The 18612-nt window shown below is 33.2% G+C and overlaps 2 protein-coding genes and 1 long non-coding RNA gene across 5 annotated transcripts; 2 read left to right on the top strand and 1 right to left on the bottom strand.

Annotated features, from left to right (window-relative positions):
* Window positions 1-2959: 2959 nt before the first annotated feature.
* LOC145581857 (uncharacterized) lies at window positions 2960-6287 on the top strand. Its single transcript, XM_081638885.1, has 10 exons — window positions 2960-3232; window positions 3496-3632; window positions 3726-3928; window positions 4042-4362; window positions 4459-4517; window positions 4646-4682; window positions 4777-4848; window positions 4958-5108; window positions 5252-5395; window positions 5480-6287. Exons 1-10 carry the CDS (start codon window positions 3109-3111, stop codon window positions 5885-5887), a joined length of 1656 nt encoding a protein of 551 aa, XP_081495011.1. The 5' UTR covers window positions 2960-3108; the 3' UTR covers window positions 5888-6287.
* A 442-nt stretch (window positions 6288-6729) lies between these two features.
* Window positions 6730-8870, bottom strand: LOC145581856 (uncharacterized). The gene is made up of 3 exons (XR_014099700.1): window positions 8708-8870; window positions 8504-8578; window positions 6730-7101 (listed from the first exon to the last, which is right to left on the bottom strand). It is a non-coding gene; the product is annotated as an uncharacterized LOC145581856 (long non-coding RNA).
* A 933-nt stretch (window positions 8871-9803) lies between these two features.
* On the top strand, window positions 9804-15099 carry LOC145581855 (uncharacterized). Of its 3 annotated transcripts, XM_081638884.1 has the most exons (11): window positions 9804-10036; window positions 10253-10446; window positions 10530-10590; window positions 10694-10742; window positions 11003-11057; window positions 11140-11227; window positions 12221-12339; window positions 13067-13192; window positions 13688-13781; window positions 14128-14282; window positions 14902-15099. In XM_081638884.1, the coding sequence occupies exons 1-11, from the start codon at window positions 9823-9825 to the stop codon at window positions 14959-14961; spliced, it is 1215 nt and encodes a 404-aa protein (XP_081495010.1). In that variant the 5' UTR covers window positions 9804-9822; the 3' UTR covers window positions 14962-15099. The 3 variants fall into 3 exon arrangements, 1 of the variants encoding a protein (XP_081495010.1); XR_014099698.1 differs by lacking the exon at window positions 14902-15099 and having other exon boundaries at window positions 13713-13781; window positions 14128-14265; XR_014099699.1 differs by lacking the exon at window positions 14902-15099 and having other exon boundaries at window positions 13695-13781; window positions 14128-14208.
* The last annotated feature ends 3513 nt before the right edge of the window (window positions 15100-18612 follow it).

Genomic DNA, 18612 nt, shown 5'->3' with positions numbered 1-18612 from the left:
ATATCTACTCTTATCTCATATATTGATGCAGATTGGGGTGGATGTTCGGATACCCGTAGATCGACCTCTGGCTACTGTGTGTTTTTAGGTGATAATTTTCTCTCATGGTCAGCAAAAAGGAAACCTACTTTGTCTAAATCTAGTGCTGCTGAGGCCGAATATAGAGGGGTTGCTAAAGTGGTTTCTGAGTCGTGTTGGTTGCATAATCTTCTATTGGAACTTCATTGTCCCATTAAGAAGGCTACATTGGTTTATTGTGATAATGTTAGTGCTATTTATCTTGCCGGTAATCCTGTTTAACATCAACGCACTAAACACATTGAGATGGATATTCATTTTGTAACGGAAAAGGTTGCTCGAGGCCAGGTTCGTGTTTTACATGTGTCATCTCGTCATTAGATTGCAGACATTTTCACCAAGGGACTTACGTTAATTTTGTTTGAAGATTTTCGGGACAGTCTTAGTGTTAGGCGACCTCTCGCTAAGACTGTGGGGGTGTGTTAGGATATATATTGATAAGCATCAATATATTCTGTATATTGTATATTAGTTAATTAGGCTTATTGTATATTATCTTCCCATAATTGTAGGAAGTTAGGCCTAGATTATAGCCTTGCCATACGTGGTTTATTGTGTATATAATTGCCTTTGGTAGGCTTGTGAATATTCAAGGAAAACACTATTGAATAACAATATCACCATGACTTATGCACTAAGGGCCTGTTTACTTTAGCTTACTTTCAGTTCAGTTCAGCTCCAATCAGTTTTGTTAAGTTTAGTTCAGTTCAGCCCCTAATTTACTTCTCTCATAAAATATTCATTTCAGCTCTATTCAGTTCAGTTCAGTTCAGCTTAGTTCAGTAAATGTGAACAGGCCCTAAAGCACAAAATGAGATTCAACTTTGATGTGTTTATTGCGTTGACAGATACTTGGACAAATTTAACTTCGCAACAAATGGAACGAACCATGATGTTTTGGCAATTTTATAAGTCAAATAGCTTAATATTATGCCTATTAAAAACTTATTGGTCACAATTGTTTGCTTGTTTGAGCAACAAGCTAAAAATTAGATTTGAGCAATCAAAGATCGCATAACCTATTGTAATAAGCCGAGAACTATTAATTAAGATATTGTAATACTATAAGTGGCGAATTTTGAACCAAAAAATATGTGGAAAGGGGGTAAAGTACAAAATTAACCATCGAATCCATTGTGATGGTTTTTCATATTCATATTTAAGACTATTTATTTAAAAAACTACCCTTTATATTTTGGTCTAAACTTTAACAACACCCGATTAATGGGGTTCATGCTAAATCTAGCCGAGAGGTAGTTATCTTTGACTAGGTTCACACTTCTTACAAAAAAAAATAAAAAAAATTAAAAATTAAAAAAATTAAAAAAAAAATTTAAAAAATTTTAAAAAATTAAAAAATTGGTTTTTGACTTAACGAGCAAGAAAATAGACTAAATTATCAATAATCATACTTGTAATTAGCCCTTAATGTTAGCTACACTTTTTGACAAACCTCAAAAGTAATACCCAATTTCCATTTAAATACATAAAGTGTTATCCAAAGACCTATACTCGTAAGACATTATAATTGTCTATATTAGTCCCCTTTATGTATTAGTATCCTTATAAATTCAAATATATACAAGTATCAACCCCACTTAATTGAATATTTAGGTAATCTTACTAGATATAGAAGTTAATCTATATCATGTTAAATTATTGCGAGATATTCCAATTTAACCCCAAAAAATTTAACAAGTCATCCTTAATCTTGAGTATTAAATATTAATTTTTCAAATTGGTTGATCTATAGCAACAAGTTAATGTAAAGATTTTTCCATGAATATTTCATCAATATATATACGAGAAAAAAAAAAAAAAAAAAAAAAAAAAAAAAAAAAAAAAAAAAAAAAAAAAAACTTTATAGTATTGAAAATAACAGATTAAACGCGTCTATAATTTCCTTACACTAATCAATAAAGTTCTTTGAAATGAGCAATCGACCTTATAGCACAAGGTACAAGTCTTACTTTATTATGATAACTAGATATTCCATTCCTATAATCCTATTACAAGTGTAATAATTAGTGGTAATATTTGACAAAAGCTTGCTAAAGAAATCAAAGCCCTAGAAATCAAAGTATGACTCGGAAGGCTTTGCTTTAGGAGTCCTTTTCATAGCCAAAAGATTAATCACACTTACACATTAATAATACATAATTAACTATTAACAATTACACTTATATTGTCCTAATACATCACAAATTAAAGTGTTGCAGTTGAGTCCAAAACCCTCACTATTGCTTTTACTTGCATTGTTTTCATACATGATTGCACATTGCTTCAAATCCGATAACGTTTTTTTTTTTTTTTTTGGTCGAAAACTCGAGACTGAGTTAGTCTTAAGTGTACTTTCGTAATTAACTTTCTGCTAATAATCTTTCAAGTCAGCAAAAACTAATCAAATTTAGTAGATAATTTCTGCCTACCTTAACTCTTAAGGTAAATTTAAATTAAACTACATGCTTTTCTTGATTTTAGACATCTTTTTCACCCTTTTTACTTTAACTTTTTTTATTTTTTTAAATGTAATAATTGTTTGGTCAATTAGTGGGGAAATTAGAGAGATGGAAACAAAATATTTGTGCTTTACTTGTACAGAAGTCATTCTCTGCACTTGATGATTCACTCTTCTTTTCTTCCCTTTTGTTTTGGGTGGGGAAGAGAGTTTCCTTTCTTTTTTGGGATCCTCTAGTTTAAGAACTAGTATGTAGATTAAGCTAAGGAAGAGCTTTTCCTAGCGAAACCGCGCTTTTTACGACGAGCTTAGATAAAGGGCCAACATTCCTTTCTCTTTGAACTAACACTGCAGCTGCTTCTTTAAAAAAAGGTCCCTTGTTTCTATCTATGCCTTTATAAAACTTGTGTACAACTTCTGATCATTCTCAAGTACTCTACTCTCTGTTTGTCTCTCTTTCTCTCTGTTTGTACTTGAATAGTTTTCATATCTGTATGCACTTGAATAGTTTCATCTGAATAAATTGGTGTGCACGATGTTTTAAGGGCAGGTTGACAATCTAGAGGGGGAAGATGGGTACAGCGCAGATGCAGCGTCTGCAAACGAGCTGGGCAGTGTATGCAATTCTTGCATTGATGATCAGCTTGAAGTTGGGTGTTTCTGAAGCTCAAATCTTATCGAACAGTAATGAACCAGGTACATGTTGCAGAAAGTTTTGCCAATGATTACTGAAATAACCTGCTAAGAATTAGTTAGTAAAGAATATGCAAAGCATGAAATTAGAATTTACATGAAATTTCTTCTCAATTATAATCAGCAATAATAAAATGTAAACAGAACTAGGAGGCATGGTTTGTAACCTACATAGTAATAGTGAACTGATAGTCTAACAATATACAATGGCGGGTTTGTACATGGTCTGTAACAAATATACTAATTGGTGATCATGGTTCATGCAGGAAGTACATCGATGCCAACGCTAGATCCCTTCAGCCGTACAACATACAAACCAAAAGATATAGTACGGGTAGATCCACTGGAACAATTTCGCAACTACAGAGGCGGCTATAACATCACAAGCATCCATTATTGGAGTGTAAGCCCACCATCTCTTTCAATAATAACTCTATTAACTAAGTTCATCTATTAAAATTTTAACATTTGTCTAACATAGCAACTTGTTTTGCAGTCGACTTTATTTACTGGAATTTATGGATATGCAATCGGACTGTTATGGCTTATCACAGGCATTGTGTATGCCATATATCTACTAACAGCTTCTTGCTGTAGAAGTACAAGCGAGAACCAACAGCTGAAAAACAGAACACCATGTCACAAGCCGTGTTATCTCTTCCCTCTCATCTTCACCACATTTTTCGCTATCCTAGCAATGTAAGCCCTAAAAACATTACGATATTGCAAACTACGAAATATATGCCAAAATCCAAATGCATATGATAAGTACATTCCTATGTCGTGTTAATGATATAGAAATATGATTTCAGAATTGCATCTGGGGTGGCTCTGGAAGGAAACATGAGATTTCATTCTGAAGCAAACACAATTATGAGAGTTATAATCCACACTGCAGATCAGGCATCCAATACCATATACAACGCCACAGGACCGATGAGAAAGATTGGTGCAAACTTACAGCAACAAGCAATGGATAGTATTGATGGTGTGGATGGGGCTGATACTACAGATATGGCTGCTGCAGCTAGCTTCTTGGCTTCAACATCCGACAAGCTCGATTATGCAGCAACTGGCATAAAAAGACAAGCTCAGAAAAATAGGCTCTTAGTAGAGAAGGGTCTGACAATATTGTACGTAATATATTCCTTTGTATTTCCCTTGCCTCTAAATTTCTTTTACACAGTCTATCTCGCTCAGGTTTCTTATCCACATGAGCTTGATTGCAGGTATATCCTGACTATCGTCACCATATCCATAAACCTAGCTGCTGTTATAGCTCTTACAGGTAACTGCTTCAGATCAAATAAATACATAGTTTACAGAAAATGACAGCGTAGAATCACACTTCGCTGGAAATAGAGTGTCAACTTTATTCTTCTAATCATCTGACAATAACTTGTCTTCAACTTGCAGTTTTTGGTATACTGAGATTTCGACGAGTACTATACATGTAACTATATCAAACCCCTAAAATAGCCCAAGTTGTTGAAACAACAAATTTAGCAGTACCAGAAAGTGTTTACTGGTTCTTTAAATTTCTGCAGGCTAGTCGTATTCTGCTGGATTCTAACAACCCTCTGCTGGCTATTCTTTGGGGCATATTACTTCCTTGAAAAGTAAATTTCCACTCTTCTAATTGATTATCAAATCTCAAGACCTGTAGCTAAGTGAAGATCCCAAATTTGTTTAACCTAAAGCAGGGTCAATAATTAAATAACTATGCAGGTTTTCCTCCGACACATGCCAAGCTCTTCAAGACTTCCAACAAAACCCAGATAACAGTAGCTTAAGCTCAATCCTTCCTTGTGATGAATTTCTTTCAGCAAGAACCGCATTATCTGATGTTGGCATTGGAGTCTATGAAATTGTTGACCAGGTAATACATAATATATTGAGATGATACCATACAATCAGTGATGCTCATCACCTTTTTCATAAAATCAAGTAGCACCTGCAATGCCAACTTACTCATTAAAAATTCAGCTAGACACCATTAATCCTGTGCATATTATATGACAGGTGAACACAAATATCTCTCTTATGAGGAGTTCTTCGTTCCCAAGTCTCCAATACGTATGCAACCCTTTCTCTGGACCTCCTGATTTTACGTATCAACCAGGAAACTGTGCATCTGACACAATTAAAATAGGAGATATTCCACAGGTATGCCAAGAATTATTAACACCACTCCACAAGAATGCAAATACTTCAATAATTGGTGGGCTAAAAAAAGCCTCATTTTTGCAGGTGCTGAAGATGTTTACTTGTTCAGACACCAGCGGGACAAGTTGCCAGGGAGGAATTATAACCGGCAGTGTTTACAATGTCATAGAAGCTTACTCAACTTCTATACAGAATCTGCTAAATGCATACCCAGATATGGAGAATCTAGTAGATTGCCAGCTCGTAAAACATGCATCCTCGAGGATCCTAGTCAAACACTGCAAACCATTGAAGAGCTACGCACAGACAACCTGGGTAGCAATGTTGGTACTTTCGGTGGTTATGGTGATCTTGGTCCCAATATGGGCAACTACTGGTTATCATGAACGAAAACATCATTTTGCAGATGGTTCTATACAACCAAATACCACAGATGCAAATAATCTGGATCCTGAAGCAGCTAAAGCAACTATTGAACACCAAATCCAGTAGTATAATTGAGATTTAGCCACATAAAGCACGAACTTCTTAGCAAAGCAAGAGAATTAAGGCTCTGCAATACTATAAGAGTACGAGAGTAGGGATGCCTGGTAGCAGAAAGCAATACAGAAGCTCCTACACACAGACAGGCTAGGAAAACTGGAAAAGTAACCCAACAGCACCAAGCTCTCCAAGTAATTATAGACTTATAGTGTTGGAGAGAACTAAAACACACTCCTTATGTCCTTAGCATAGCCTGACAACCAACATTTTTGTTCAGAAGAAGTGAACAACAATATTTTTAATAATGATTGTTGATAGATTACAATATTATAATGTACATATAATACTGGGACCAACCCCATGAAAGGAATGTGTTGTAATTGTATTTTGTAACACTATATTCAAGAAACTACACAACTTTTATAGTGAAAATAGTCTGTCAAAGAAGAAAAAAAGGAAAATTAAGATAGGCTTTTTTTTTGGGGGGGGTGGGGGGGGGGGGGGGGGGGGGGGAGGATCGAAGCCACACCACAATGCATAATCTGGCGGCAAGAAAAATTAACCCAATTAACTGTGTGGTGCAAATATGTATGAGGATTCACTATGAAACATTCAAAGGTAAGTAAGAAAGACAAGTTACAGAAGCACAGACAGAGAAAATGCATTGGAGTGGCTGCATAGAACACAGGTTATCAGTGACACAAGGATTGTAGAATTATGAGTGCAGAATGAAGCACACATATTGTACAATGTTTGAGAGACAGACAGCTTTTATACTCTCGAGTAGAATTAAAAGAATATCGTTCAGAAAAAGAGAATAGCATATTATCTGCTAATAATAGAAAGTTAAGCAAGACAAAAGGTACTCGCAACTTGCAATAAAGATGTAGCGAGGTCAAGTACTTACAATATCTAGTTGTAGATCAGAACAGAGCGAAATTTAGAATGTTTAATAAAGTAATACTTATTCTTATACTCAATCAGGGGTATCAATTATCACACTTGATCAGCCAGAGAAGCAAAAAAAAGAGAGAAGAAAAACTAGAGTAGACACTGATAGAAAATGATTGTGCCATGTATATAAATCATGAGAAAGATTTTCTCAATAGAAATATAACAAAGAAGTTACAAGGAGCCAGCTGTAGATTTCATTAATTCCACGAAGACAAAGTAGCTATGCCGTAAAACCTCAAGCTAACAATTCAGGTCGAACTACATCCATCCTGCAAAATAGGTGCAATAGATAATGAGTATGTTGTCCAAACACCCTGTTTTCTTTTGAGCTGCGGTTATGGGCAAGGGGTTACCAAAAAAAAAGTATTGCAGCGAACATAATGCAAGCACAATGACCAATTACTGAGCATTCTGTGCCCCAATGCGGATCCTTAACATAGGAAAGACTTAAGATTATGGATCCAACTATAAACAACATTCCAAAGCAAGCTATGTCTAAACAAATATTTCTGACTTCAATAGAAAGCAAAGGTAGCAGGAATCTTTTTAAGTATAAATTACATACACTCCATATACTCATCCAAACGAATAAGCATATCCTTTTCAGAAATTCAGAGCCCATCAAAGAGTAGGAACATGTTTATCATTTACTGAACCCTCACTTATTAGAAGTTTAGAACATCTCTGCAATCACTTACCGTATAACCCAATAATATCTTTTATAATTCATTGGAATTTAATTAAATCTGATAATCCAAATCAATAATATCTTTGCCTCTATAATGACCTCTGGGATGGTGACAATCTCTATATGTACGCTTTTTCATACTAGATTCCTACTTTTGTGAGCGACCCCTACACCCTTAACATTTGTTGATTTAATGTAACAAACCAACAAGGAAAACCTCAGTGCCAGGATTAGACAACCTAGGGATAAACCAATATTTGATCAATTAATCTTCATCTTCTTCACAAAGCATACACTTGCTTGCTTTATATAAGCTGCTTCTAGAAGTTAATAATCGGAGACGCATCATCTAAACGGAAGCTACCAATGACAAAAGACTTTAAGAGTAAAGATTTGGTCCTCTAAAAAGCCTAAGTAGGAAAGATAGGAAAACTTCCATGTTCAAAGCTATGGAGTTACTACCTCATGCCTGCTAAGCCACTACTCCTTAGTTCTCACTCAACACAACAACATGCTTTAATTTCTCAAGTAAAAAGTCTATGACGCCTCCCAATTTTGCTACACTATACCGCATTCCTGTAATCCACTACAATCACTTAAAATTACATACCAATAGAAAATAATCGACACGACAAATGTGACAAGACTGACAACCACAAAAGAAAGCTAATCACAAGCATAGTACACAATATATACCAAATCACCAATACATAGTTTCTACTTCTATTGATATCAAAGCAGCTTGTCGCATCACAAATTACAGTAAATTTACAAAACATCTCCATGTAAGTATGTAATACAAGTAAATAATACTCATACAAACCTTAATTCATATCATTTCACAGAACCTCAAAATTCATGCATAATCCAAAAATAAAGACAATGCAGACACCAATTTTACAACTTCCACTCACATAAATTGAAAATTTCTACTCTACAAAGATATAACCAAAAAAATAAAATAAATAATTAAAAAAAAGTACCTGAGCAATTGAATGATGAGGAACAGATTCAAGAGTAGAAACCCTAGCTTCAAGAGCGCCAAAATTGCCCTTCAACTGCAAATTCAAACGAAGAACAACAAATTTGAAATCAAAATTAAAATCTAAAAGCAAATAGAAAACCCTAAGTAAAATGCATGAAATCAAAGCGAAGAAAAATTGGAAGTTGAAATTGGGAGAAAATACTTGATTGACGAGAAGGTAGCGATCTTCGGAGAGGTCTCGATGAAGGTAGTAAGCAATGGTGCCGCCGGTAAAGAGTGCGCCGGAAGTGAACCATAACAGCCGTGTTCTCATCATTTTCCGATCAAATTGCTTTTGATCCTAAAAAACAATAGTTTTGTCTAAATGTAAATTAGAAAGTCAATTTGGAGAAATTTGTAATTTAGGGGTGAGTTAAACGTTGGGTAAGGGTAACCGGCTCAACGTTAGTTTTTGCTTTTCATTTAATGAACAATTCTCAAAATGAAAACAAAATACTTATGAGTGTACACCCTGTACGGTACATCCGGGTGTATATAACAAATTTCATAGGAGCAGTTTCAAACCAAAAACCTAGCAGCTATCGTTTATGTTTTTCAATTATTGTTTAATCATAATTACTACATTAAGCTTAACCATACAAGTATAAATTAGCATTTTACACCTGAAATGAACTTATTAGACCTAATTAATTACACATTGTTTTTCAATCTAAATTAGGATCAGACTTGAATCGACCTAAGACTATTTTTAGTTTACTTTATTTTTGCTTATTTTTTCTGGCCTGATTTGATTATCTTATTGACTAAGCTTATATGTACGCTAATGTATAAGGAAAAAAATATATCAAGTGTGCTTGTTAGATTCGTAATAGTGTGTATTTCTTTTAATATGTAATTTTCGTAATTTTGTTCATTAAGAAATTAAAGATAATTAGCAATAAAAGCCGCACAATAAAACAATAAAGAGTGATCCTCAAACTTATTTTTTCTAATCTGATTTAAAATACTCGTAAGTAAAAACAACGTGATCTAAGCACAATCTAATTAGGTCACGTTCTCTTCACTTTATTTCTAGTGATATAAAATTATTTTTTCATATTAAAACTTATATTTGTTGATCTTTATTACCCGTATATTTGTTTTTTAAACTTACCGATTTTTACCGAATTTCAATTAATTTTACTATATTAATTTTAAAGCGACAATAACGCTCCTTAAATCTTCAAGTTTCCCATTATACCCTTGTAACCCCAAATAAGTGAATCTAGTCCTTAGAGAAAGTCAGAAAGAAGTATAGAGGTCAGAGGAGAGAGAAATATGGAAGAAAGTACAGTGAATCCAACTTCTCCAGGAGTCTCCCCTGTTCAACTCAGCGATTGCCTCCAAGATCTTCTCAATTTCATTCTTCAATCTTCCATTAATGGCACCCTTGGTTTCAACCTTGGCTTATCTCCTGACTTTTGTTCAGGACTTCTTAATCATGATGATCACAATGCTGAACATGTTAATCATCCTTCCCCCTCTTCTAATGGTAAGCTGTTTCGAACTTTTCTTTTAAGGGTTAATAATTGTTATCGACTTTTGAAAACAACTACCTTTTCATATCGGGTTTTGGGCCCAGATTACTCGCATCATTTTGACTTTTTGCACTATTTATCCACGACACTAGAATTTTAATTAAACTCAATTGCTATATAATTATATAAGATTGTTGTTTCATTGCTACAAATTAATTGGGTTAATGCAGATATTTCAGAAGGGGTTCCACCATACCCTTTATACAAGAAATTTGCTTCTGCTTTGCAACAATGTATTATTTCTGGGTCATTCTTTTCAACTAGTGAAAAGGTGCCAGAATTATTATCTGAGGATGAATCATTGCAAGATATGAAAATTCAATGGAATGAGTTGATTTCTCAAAAAGGGTCTGAATTAATACATGTAAGTTTTTCAATTGAAGTGATGTATTTTGGATTAGTAAATGTTAAGGGTTTTTGTGTTTGATGAAAATTTAATTTCTGCAGATGTTGAACAGCATCAAATGTGAACTTCATGTTCAGGAGCCTTATTTTTCGCAATTGAAAGGTATAACTGGATTAGAAAAATGTACATTCTCTATTGCTGCCTTGTTTTATATATGAAATACTTATGTAAGTATGATGGTTTTGAACTTATGATGATGTTGCAGACGGCATGAAAACAGTTGAAGGAAGGTGTGCAGTTGGTAACTATAATCGGTATACATCCTTGTCTTTGTCAGTTTTGATTGTGTGATTAAATGTGTCGAAAGTATTTCGTTTTCTAATCCTCTAGGGTGCTGGAAATGATGTAATTTCTGTTATACGAAGTATTAAACAATGCTGACAAAGAGACATGGGAAGCTTTATCTAGTTACGAAAACTAATCGATCATAATGATATCTGATTCCACTTCATGTTAGGATTTCAATCATACTGATGTTTTGTATTTTGGTTTATTTGCCTTCTTGCCTGATTAGAATTCAATCAGGAGATTTGGTTTTCTTCAACAAGTGCTTGATGCTTGAGGTTCAGGTATTGATGTACTAGTGACGTCTTTATATTTTATTTGTGTGGTCAAATTGTGTATTGAGCCTTGACATGTGAGTACTTCCAGGATGTCCGTCATTATTCTTCGTTCTTGGAGATGTTGGAAGCAGAAACTTTGAAGGTTGTACTTCCAGGGGTACTGACGATTGAAGAAGGTAATACTTCGGAACTTGTATGTTACTTATTCACAACTACTACAAGTTTATTCTACATGTATAGACAGCTAGATATAGCAGGACATGGGATATGAACCAGTCTAAGTATTAGAATTTTTATTGAGCTTTCCATATCCAAGTGAAAACTACTGTGAACTTCCTGATGTTTATATGTTGTATTTACTATTTAGCGGCAAAAAGATTATTTTTTTTTAGTTGATCCCAATCTGTTTGCCTGCAGCCTAGAATGGATAAGGATTTATTTGTGATCATGTGAGAACTGGACTGGACTGGACTGGTGGCGTGGCCTGGCTACTGCAGTACTGCTGCCTACTGATTACAAAGAATAACTGGGTTTTTATGTAGACAATGGGAAAAAAACTAACTTGGTGCAACATAATTACTGTATTATTTTGGTGCATGCGGTTAATAAACCTTGGGGTTCTTCTGTAACAACTCAATATTGGTGGCAATGTGGCGTATATTTAGCATCTTTATGTATGTGAGCAGAAAGCTTTTTTTTCCATGTATTTCTCTTACATTCAACATAAAAGGGGAATTGATTTTTTATCTATCATAACAGTGTATCTTGCTATGATATCTCCAAAGATTAAATTTGCATTTGGCATTTATGGAATTGGGGCATTTCCATTCTTGCAACAGAAATTCTTACAATCTTAGATTCTTAGAGGATATAAATGTTATGTTGTAGAGAACATTTCTAGTATGGGATATTATACCTTGGCAGGAAGTATAATTAGTTTGGGAGGAGTACCGGAGTCGTAATATAGAATCTTAGTCTTTACGTAGTGTTACATTAGCTTTTGGCGGGCTTAAGATTGTTTTGTGACATTATGCACTATGATAAAAGTGGAGTAAGGAACTTCCCCACCTTGGGAGTGACTAGTTTTACTGCTGAGGTTGTGACAAATTTAATATCATTTAATATACATGCTATGAGTATTTACTGATTGTTAGCCATTCTGTTTGCAGGTGTAAAAATTTACAGAAATTTCTACACCAAGGAAAAGGAGCAGTCAAATGGCGTCCTTGCAATAAGTGTTGACAGACCAGCTTCTCAGCCTTATACTGTCTTATCTGATGTTATTATGGCAAGTTTTTTTCTTCCCTATCAGCCTCAATTTTTTGTTACTCCTGAAAAATACTACCCTCCCTGGCTCCCTAAAAGTTTGATTTAATTAAAAGTCTTCTAAAAAGGAAGTAATGTGCAATAGATGGATAGAATAATGCATTATTAATTTCAGAAGGTTGTTTTTTGTAGTATCTTAGATAGCAAAGTTAATTTCCCGATAGCTTTAGTATTATAGAGTAAAATTAGTAATCGGATCAAGCTATGCCTCAGGTTTTTGCGTGTAGTTTGTGACTAAGAATAGTTGCATACAGTTGGAGTCTAATAGTATATTATCGGTATCATTTAGATTATTGTTTTTCAAGCATAATTGACACGGATATTGCCTTATTTTTAGTGTTTTATTTGATGAATTGAGAACTGGATTCTTCGTTTTCACTTTTAAGAATTTCCTTAAATTTTAAACTATACACTGAGCTAATAAATTGATATATTTTGTTGAATAAAATCAATTTGGTAAACCTTAGCACGAAAATATTGGTTGTTGATATGAAAATACCTGTTCGTTTATTTCTGCCTTCTCATGTTAGTACCTTTTTTTTTTTTTTTGAAAAATCATGTAAATACTAAATAGTACTATGTTGTAGGTCTTGTAGCATAGTGACTTAGTGACGTATTACTATGTTGAAACTTTTTTTTTTACAAAGATTTGTTCCACACCCCTTATCTGTTTTTTATCCCCTGATCAGGGCCTTGGTCATAAGGGCATACAGAGCCTTTTAGGACTTAAGCAAACTGTTGGGACAATTTCAGATGCACTTCCACCTCCAAGATCAACTCTCCTCTCATCTTTTGCATTGCCGCATAAATCAAATGTATGAATAGTTAATTATGGTTTTCCTCTCATGTTCACCCATTTACATGTACTGTCTTATTTAGGTTTCAACTGATAGTGATTTTCGCCTTCACATGGCCAGAGACTTGTTTTGGAGATGGATTATATAGATGATAGTGATGTCATCATAGTGATGCTGTATATAGGTTTTATACATAGATGAAAAGGTTTTTTACTTTTTCAATAGCATTATTTCTCCCTCCTAATAGAAAGGCTTTATATCTGATACATCAAAGTATCTGAAAGGTGTTTTATGATAGAAATAGTTTGACCATCCAACAGTTACTTTCTGTTAAGCCAGAAACTTTGACTATATGTTAACAAAAAGGACCTCCTGAATTTTGATCACACTATAATATCTGTATATGTTTCTGTGGTTTAATTTATCCATCAAGTATATATATTTGTAAATCTTAAATATGCCTTTATATTTTGATCATTGCTGCATATTAATCGATTTCTTGGTTGACTCGAGATTAAAGGTTGTGCCTTGACTGAAGGTGCCAGAGCATTGACTAAGCATGTCAATAGATGCAGCAGCAATTATTGGGGTAAAGTGGAAGGAAATGGTGAGTACAGTTTGCATGTGACTTTGACTACCTTTCGATTACATAAATCTTAACTAGAAGCTTGGTTCAGGATTATGGTTTGAATGTTGGATGTCCCAGTTCGTCCTTATACCTAACCTGTATACTTGATTCTCTGATTTATTTTTCTCAGTATGAGACTAAAACTCGGTCCACAATTTGCTTCCATGTTGCTTTTAATGGACAATATGGTTATACTAGTATTTAGTTCAATTAAGTGCCAGGCTGAAGGTTGCATTCTAGAGTTTTGTTAACCTGAAGAATGCTCACTTTCTGAATCTGCCTCAAACAAGCCGTCCATAATTTTGAATTCTTCTTTTACTCTCAGATTTCAATAAGAACCAGCTTGCCAATGAGGTCATAACACGTATCATAGGTCATTGTCAATGGTTGAATGTACATATTGTCCATTCACATGGTGCTGTTTTTGAAATACGAAATTCTCGAGGTTATGGTGCCCGGTGGTCTGCAGATGGTACCAAGGTAATGCTTTTATAGTTTATGCATTTGCTTATATACAATTGCAGCTGGATTGTGAAATGAGCCAAATTATGGCTTATCCATTTCAAAATTATGTCAATCAACTTGTCATCACATAATCTTCATACATCTTAAACTTTTTGGAAATTCTTGAAGAATATATATTAGACTATTAAAGGTTACACCAACGTTAAACTTCCCGGACAAAATTTAGTATTCTGCCTCTATTGACTTTATATTTCCCTACCTGGTCACATGAGAAAAGTCCACACCACAACCCAACTGTGGCAAATGCCACATTCCACAAGCTATTTGTGGAGTACACTGATTACGCTTTAGATTTGCAATGCAAAGCCATAAAAGTTGTTGTTTTACCAACATAATATCCCTTTCTCTGTAAACCTTCATTGAAAGAATGGCAATCTGATTTTTGCTGCAAAAATCCTAATATAATTTTGACATTTCATCACAGCCCACGGTTTTTTGTTAATCGATCTCTAATCAGCTTTGAATGGTTAATGATTGCACTGAAATTTCTGTGTCAATTGTACAGGAATTTTATACTTGTCTCATCTTTGTGATGATACTTTGTTTTGACTCTGAATTCCTTGTTTGTAATCAGTTCATAGGCTTTTTGGAACCATACATGGATAATGGACATTTGAAGAAATGGAGTCACTAATTTGTTTGTGAGAAATGTGCTATATATCCGCTCCCAATTAATACTTCAAATTACAGAATGTAAACTTATACTGCATCTGTTTGATACTGTGATGTGTTGAGACTGATATCTCTTCGTACAATAAAATTACTCTTTAAAACCTGCTGCCTGGCTTGCTATGTCATGAATTTGCTCTTGCTTGATTTTTTTCTTAGCATTGTGCTAATTCAATACAATGTTTGAGCTGCGATGTTCATATGTGCATCATGAAGATGGATATTAAAGGAATTATTAAACATCTGCAGGGCTGCATTCTGTGGTGAACTAGTGATGATAAGGTTTTTATAAAACATATTCCTGGACCTCAACCATCAACTTAAACTTTTGGTTGAGATGGTCCTTTAACATGGTATCGAAGCCAACGTGACATAGAGGTCACGGTTTCGAATCTCATCCACCCCTCCTTCAAAGTGGAATTAATTTGCGGGGAAGTGATAGAGTATAAAACATATTCTTGAATTATGGTCTTGTTTGGTAAAATCGATAATCTGTATTAGGTATAATAGTATTTGCATACGCTAGCATATTTAGCTATAGTAAACTTGAGACTTGGATCCCTCCAAGAGTGATGGGGCGGGTACAATTCTTATCCCCATCAACTGGCAAATTGTCACCATCCCTGCCTAAATGGGGCGAAGACGGGCGGGTCTCTACTTAAATTTGATCCACTTACATCCCTAGAGTAGAAAGTCGTCCTTCTCACTATTATCAACTGTTGCTTCTATATGGACACCCCCACTCCACTTCAAACTTGCTAATTGAGTTTACATATATGAACAGGCCTTGCAAACATAAACACAATCATATTGTTTCTATCACATCTCTATCAAAATCATAATCATAGGTCTAAACTTGTACTGTAATTCCTAGTAAGTCCAACTTGTAATTCCTTGCAATAGTATTAAAAGCTAAAAGGGATAATTATTACTCTCAGATCAATAATAATCTATAAATTTTACTTTTTTCATTATTTACATAATAACTTTAATTTGACTATGATGTTGATGTAAATTTTCATAACATCAACTTTTTATATCTATATATATTTTTTGTTATTAATGGTTAAATATTTATATTTAAGGTCAAAATAGAGCGTTGCTAAGTGTGTTAAGTTTAACTGTGTCAATTATTATGAAACAAGGGAAGTTGAAATAAAATTTATACCCATATAAGGTGATCTTGAACTTAAAGTGTTCTTCTAAAAGACTAAACTGACTTTTATATAAATTGCTTTATAGACAGCCAAGAAAAGTGTCAATTTGGGTATTTGAGTGGGCTTAGGTAAGGAAAGGTCAAGTCAGTTATATTTTTAAAAATTTGACTCGTGCTAAATTATTACGTCCATATAAATTGAAATCTGAATTAGGTATTGTTCGTGTAAGTTTTAAATCGGGTCAGTTTTTAATACCTCTATGTGTAGTGTTAAAATCTGGCCCAAAATAACCTTTATATTGGTAAATAATGGGCATATTTAGCAATAGCGTTTGAGTAATTTTTAGGTGGCTTTTATTGGTTTGACTAAGTCAAATCACTACTTATAATAATAAAAATGAGTGTTTGTCAATAAAATAGTTGGAGTAGCTTTTAGTGGTGGAGGTAACTTTTATCAAAAGATAATAGTATTAGCTTTTGAAAATTAATTATAGCTGTTGAAATTTGATTATTTACTTTTATGATAAAAAAATTATTAATTTTTATATGTTAACGGCTAGTCTACCGCTATTTACAAAACACTGATATTTTAATTATCATAAATAATGATATTTTGATTATCTATCTTCAGTGTTAACAGCTATACTTGCACATCTAACTACTACTACTTCTTTCATTGTATATTAATTGCAATTTTGGAGTATTATATGTGAGACGTAAAAAATTTTAAAGTTACAACTAATATGTAACGGATGAAATAGTACAACTAACACCTATCTCTATGGGTATATTTTGCCGAATACACCCAACGTTAAAGGTATAATTGTTGTCAAACTAATCACATCGATGTCTAACCATAGTCGATTAAAATAACTATATAATTATAATGTCATTACAAATAAAGTTACTTTACAGTATATTTTCGTACACCTTTGGTTATTTTGGAATTTTCCAATAATACTCGTACGAAGTACTTGGTAGTTGGTATTAGATATATGGTACAAATATTATAGAGGAACACCTTTAATTTAGGGTTACTTCGAGTAGTTTTCCCATGCAACATAAAAATGAAGACAAGTTGGCGAGGAAGAGAAAGGAAAAAGGGGTTGAGCAAGACTTATAAAGGGTCCTATAAATTACAATGATAGCAATTTCATTATCGATCATCATCTTTATTAGTACTTCTTGTCTATGTTTGAGATTGAAAATGATGGAGAGGTTGCAAATGAAATTCAATTCATGTCTCTTTTATTAAGTATTTACCAACCAATATTATCAATTTATCACATACAAATTAATACGAGTAATACTTTGATAATTGAGTTATATGTTAAAGGACCAACTCAAATCAAAGTTTAAGCTGATGGTTGAAAGCTTGAAGCCCATGATCTGATTTACTGTTTATATAGTCTATCACGCCCCCTCACACGAGAACCTGTTAGGCGTGAAGTGTGGATGCAGTATGGGTCCTCCTCATACTTAGTGCTTAAATCTATACGTACTATTATTTTAAAATAGGAAGTTTAAAGGACACTTGTCCTCTTCCTGTTTTTTCAATTTTTTTTTTTTGGGTTTGATTTCAACTTAAATGTTAAAAAAAAAATTAATTACAAAAAAACTCTCATCTTTATCCTAAATGATTACAATCCTTTTAAAATATCAATTTTCATATGTGTCTTTTGGGTTTCACTATATTCATTATATAAATTTTCAGTTACACAAAAAAATTAATAATATTTTACCTTTCCTCTCTTTCACTGATTCTACCATTCCTCTCTTTCACCGATTCTACCATTCCTCTCTTTCACCCAAAGTCTATAATTTATATCAACTAATTAAAAAAATAATTATTTTCAAGTTGTATATAAATTTCAAAAATTAATGGTGGTATTGAATTTACAGGAGCATTCAAAGGTATTTTTTCGATCTACACTTTATTTACGCTTTGGCTTTTTTTCGAATTTCTTTTTAATTTTTCGTTGTTTTTGAATTCTATTTTTTAAACAAATTTTGCTTTACAATTTGTGCAGGTTTTCATAAAAATTTGCATAATTTTTTTTTCTATTTCAATGTTAAATGGTCAAATTTTTTTCTATTTTTTTCAATATTTTTAAAATGTGTCAATTATCACTTTTTTTAGATCTGATTTTTATTAAGTTTATATAGGATTTTAATTTTATTTTCAAATGGTTTTGTATCTTTGGATCATTGATGTTTAATTGTTTATTTAAACAATTGTGTTTACTTGCCTAAAAAAGAAAAAAAAATTTGTGTTTACCGTTCAAAAAAAAATGTGTTTCAAAATTTCATCTGGATTTTTAAAAAGTTTTCGTAATTAATTTACTTTTACTGTGTCAACAAAAAAAAAAAAAAAAAAAAAAATCTTTTACAATGTTTAAAGTTTGAGTTTGTTTTTTAACGATCTCAATTATGAATTATATTTTTGTTACTTCATTTTTG

Source organism: Chenopodium album, chromosome 15 (assembly GCF_948465745.1).
Source record: "Chenopodium album chromosome 15, dcCheAlbu1.1, whole genome shotgun sequence".
In the NCBI taxonomy this organism is placed as follows: domain Eukaryota; kingdom Viridiplantae; phylum Streptophyta; class Magnoliopsida; order Caryophyllales; family Amaranthaceae; genus Chenopodium; species Chenopodium album.
Note: the sequence above shows the minus strand (reverse complement) of the source record. Positions and strands in the feature narration are given on the sequence as shown.

What these genes read in the sequence shown, in the direction of transcription:
- LOC145581855 (XM_081638884.1), top strand. Translation starts at nt 9,823, where the DNA reads ATGGAAGAAAGTACAGTGAATCCAACTTCTCCAGGAGTCTCCCCTGTT. An exon ending in TTATTTTTCGCAATTGAAAG is followed by an intron (nt 10,591 to 10,693) that starts GTATAACTGGAT and finishes ATGATGTTGCAG; the next exon opens with ACGGCATGAAAACAGTTGAA. An exon ending in TCTTATCTGATGTTATTATG is followed by an intron (nt 12,340 to 13,066) that starts GCAAGTTTTTTT and finishes TCCCCTGATCAG; the next exon opens with GGCCTTGGTCATAAGGGCAT.
- LOC145581857 (XM_081638885.1), top strand. Translation starts at nt 3,109, where the DNA reads ATGGGTACAGCGCAGATGCAGCGTCTGCAAACGAGCTGGGCAGTGTAT. An exon ending in CAAGCATCCATTATTGGAGT is followed by an intron (nt 3,633 to 3,725) that starts GTAAGCCCACCA and finishes CTTGTTTTGCAG; the next exon opens with TCGACTTTATTTACTGGAAT. An exon ending in TTTCGACGAGTACTATACAT is followed by an intron (nt 4,683 to 4,776) that starts GTAACTATATCA and finishes AAATTTCTGCAG; the next exon opens with GCTAGTCGTATTCTGCTGGA.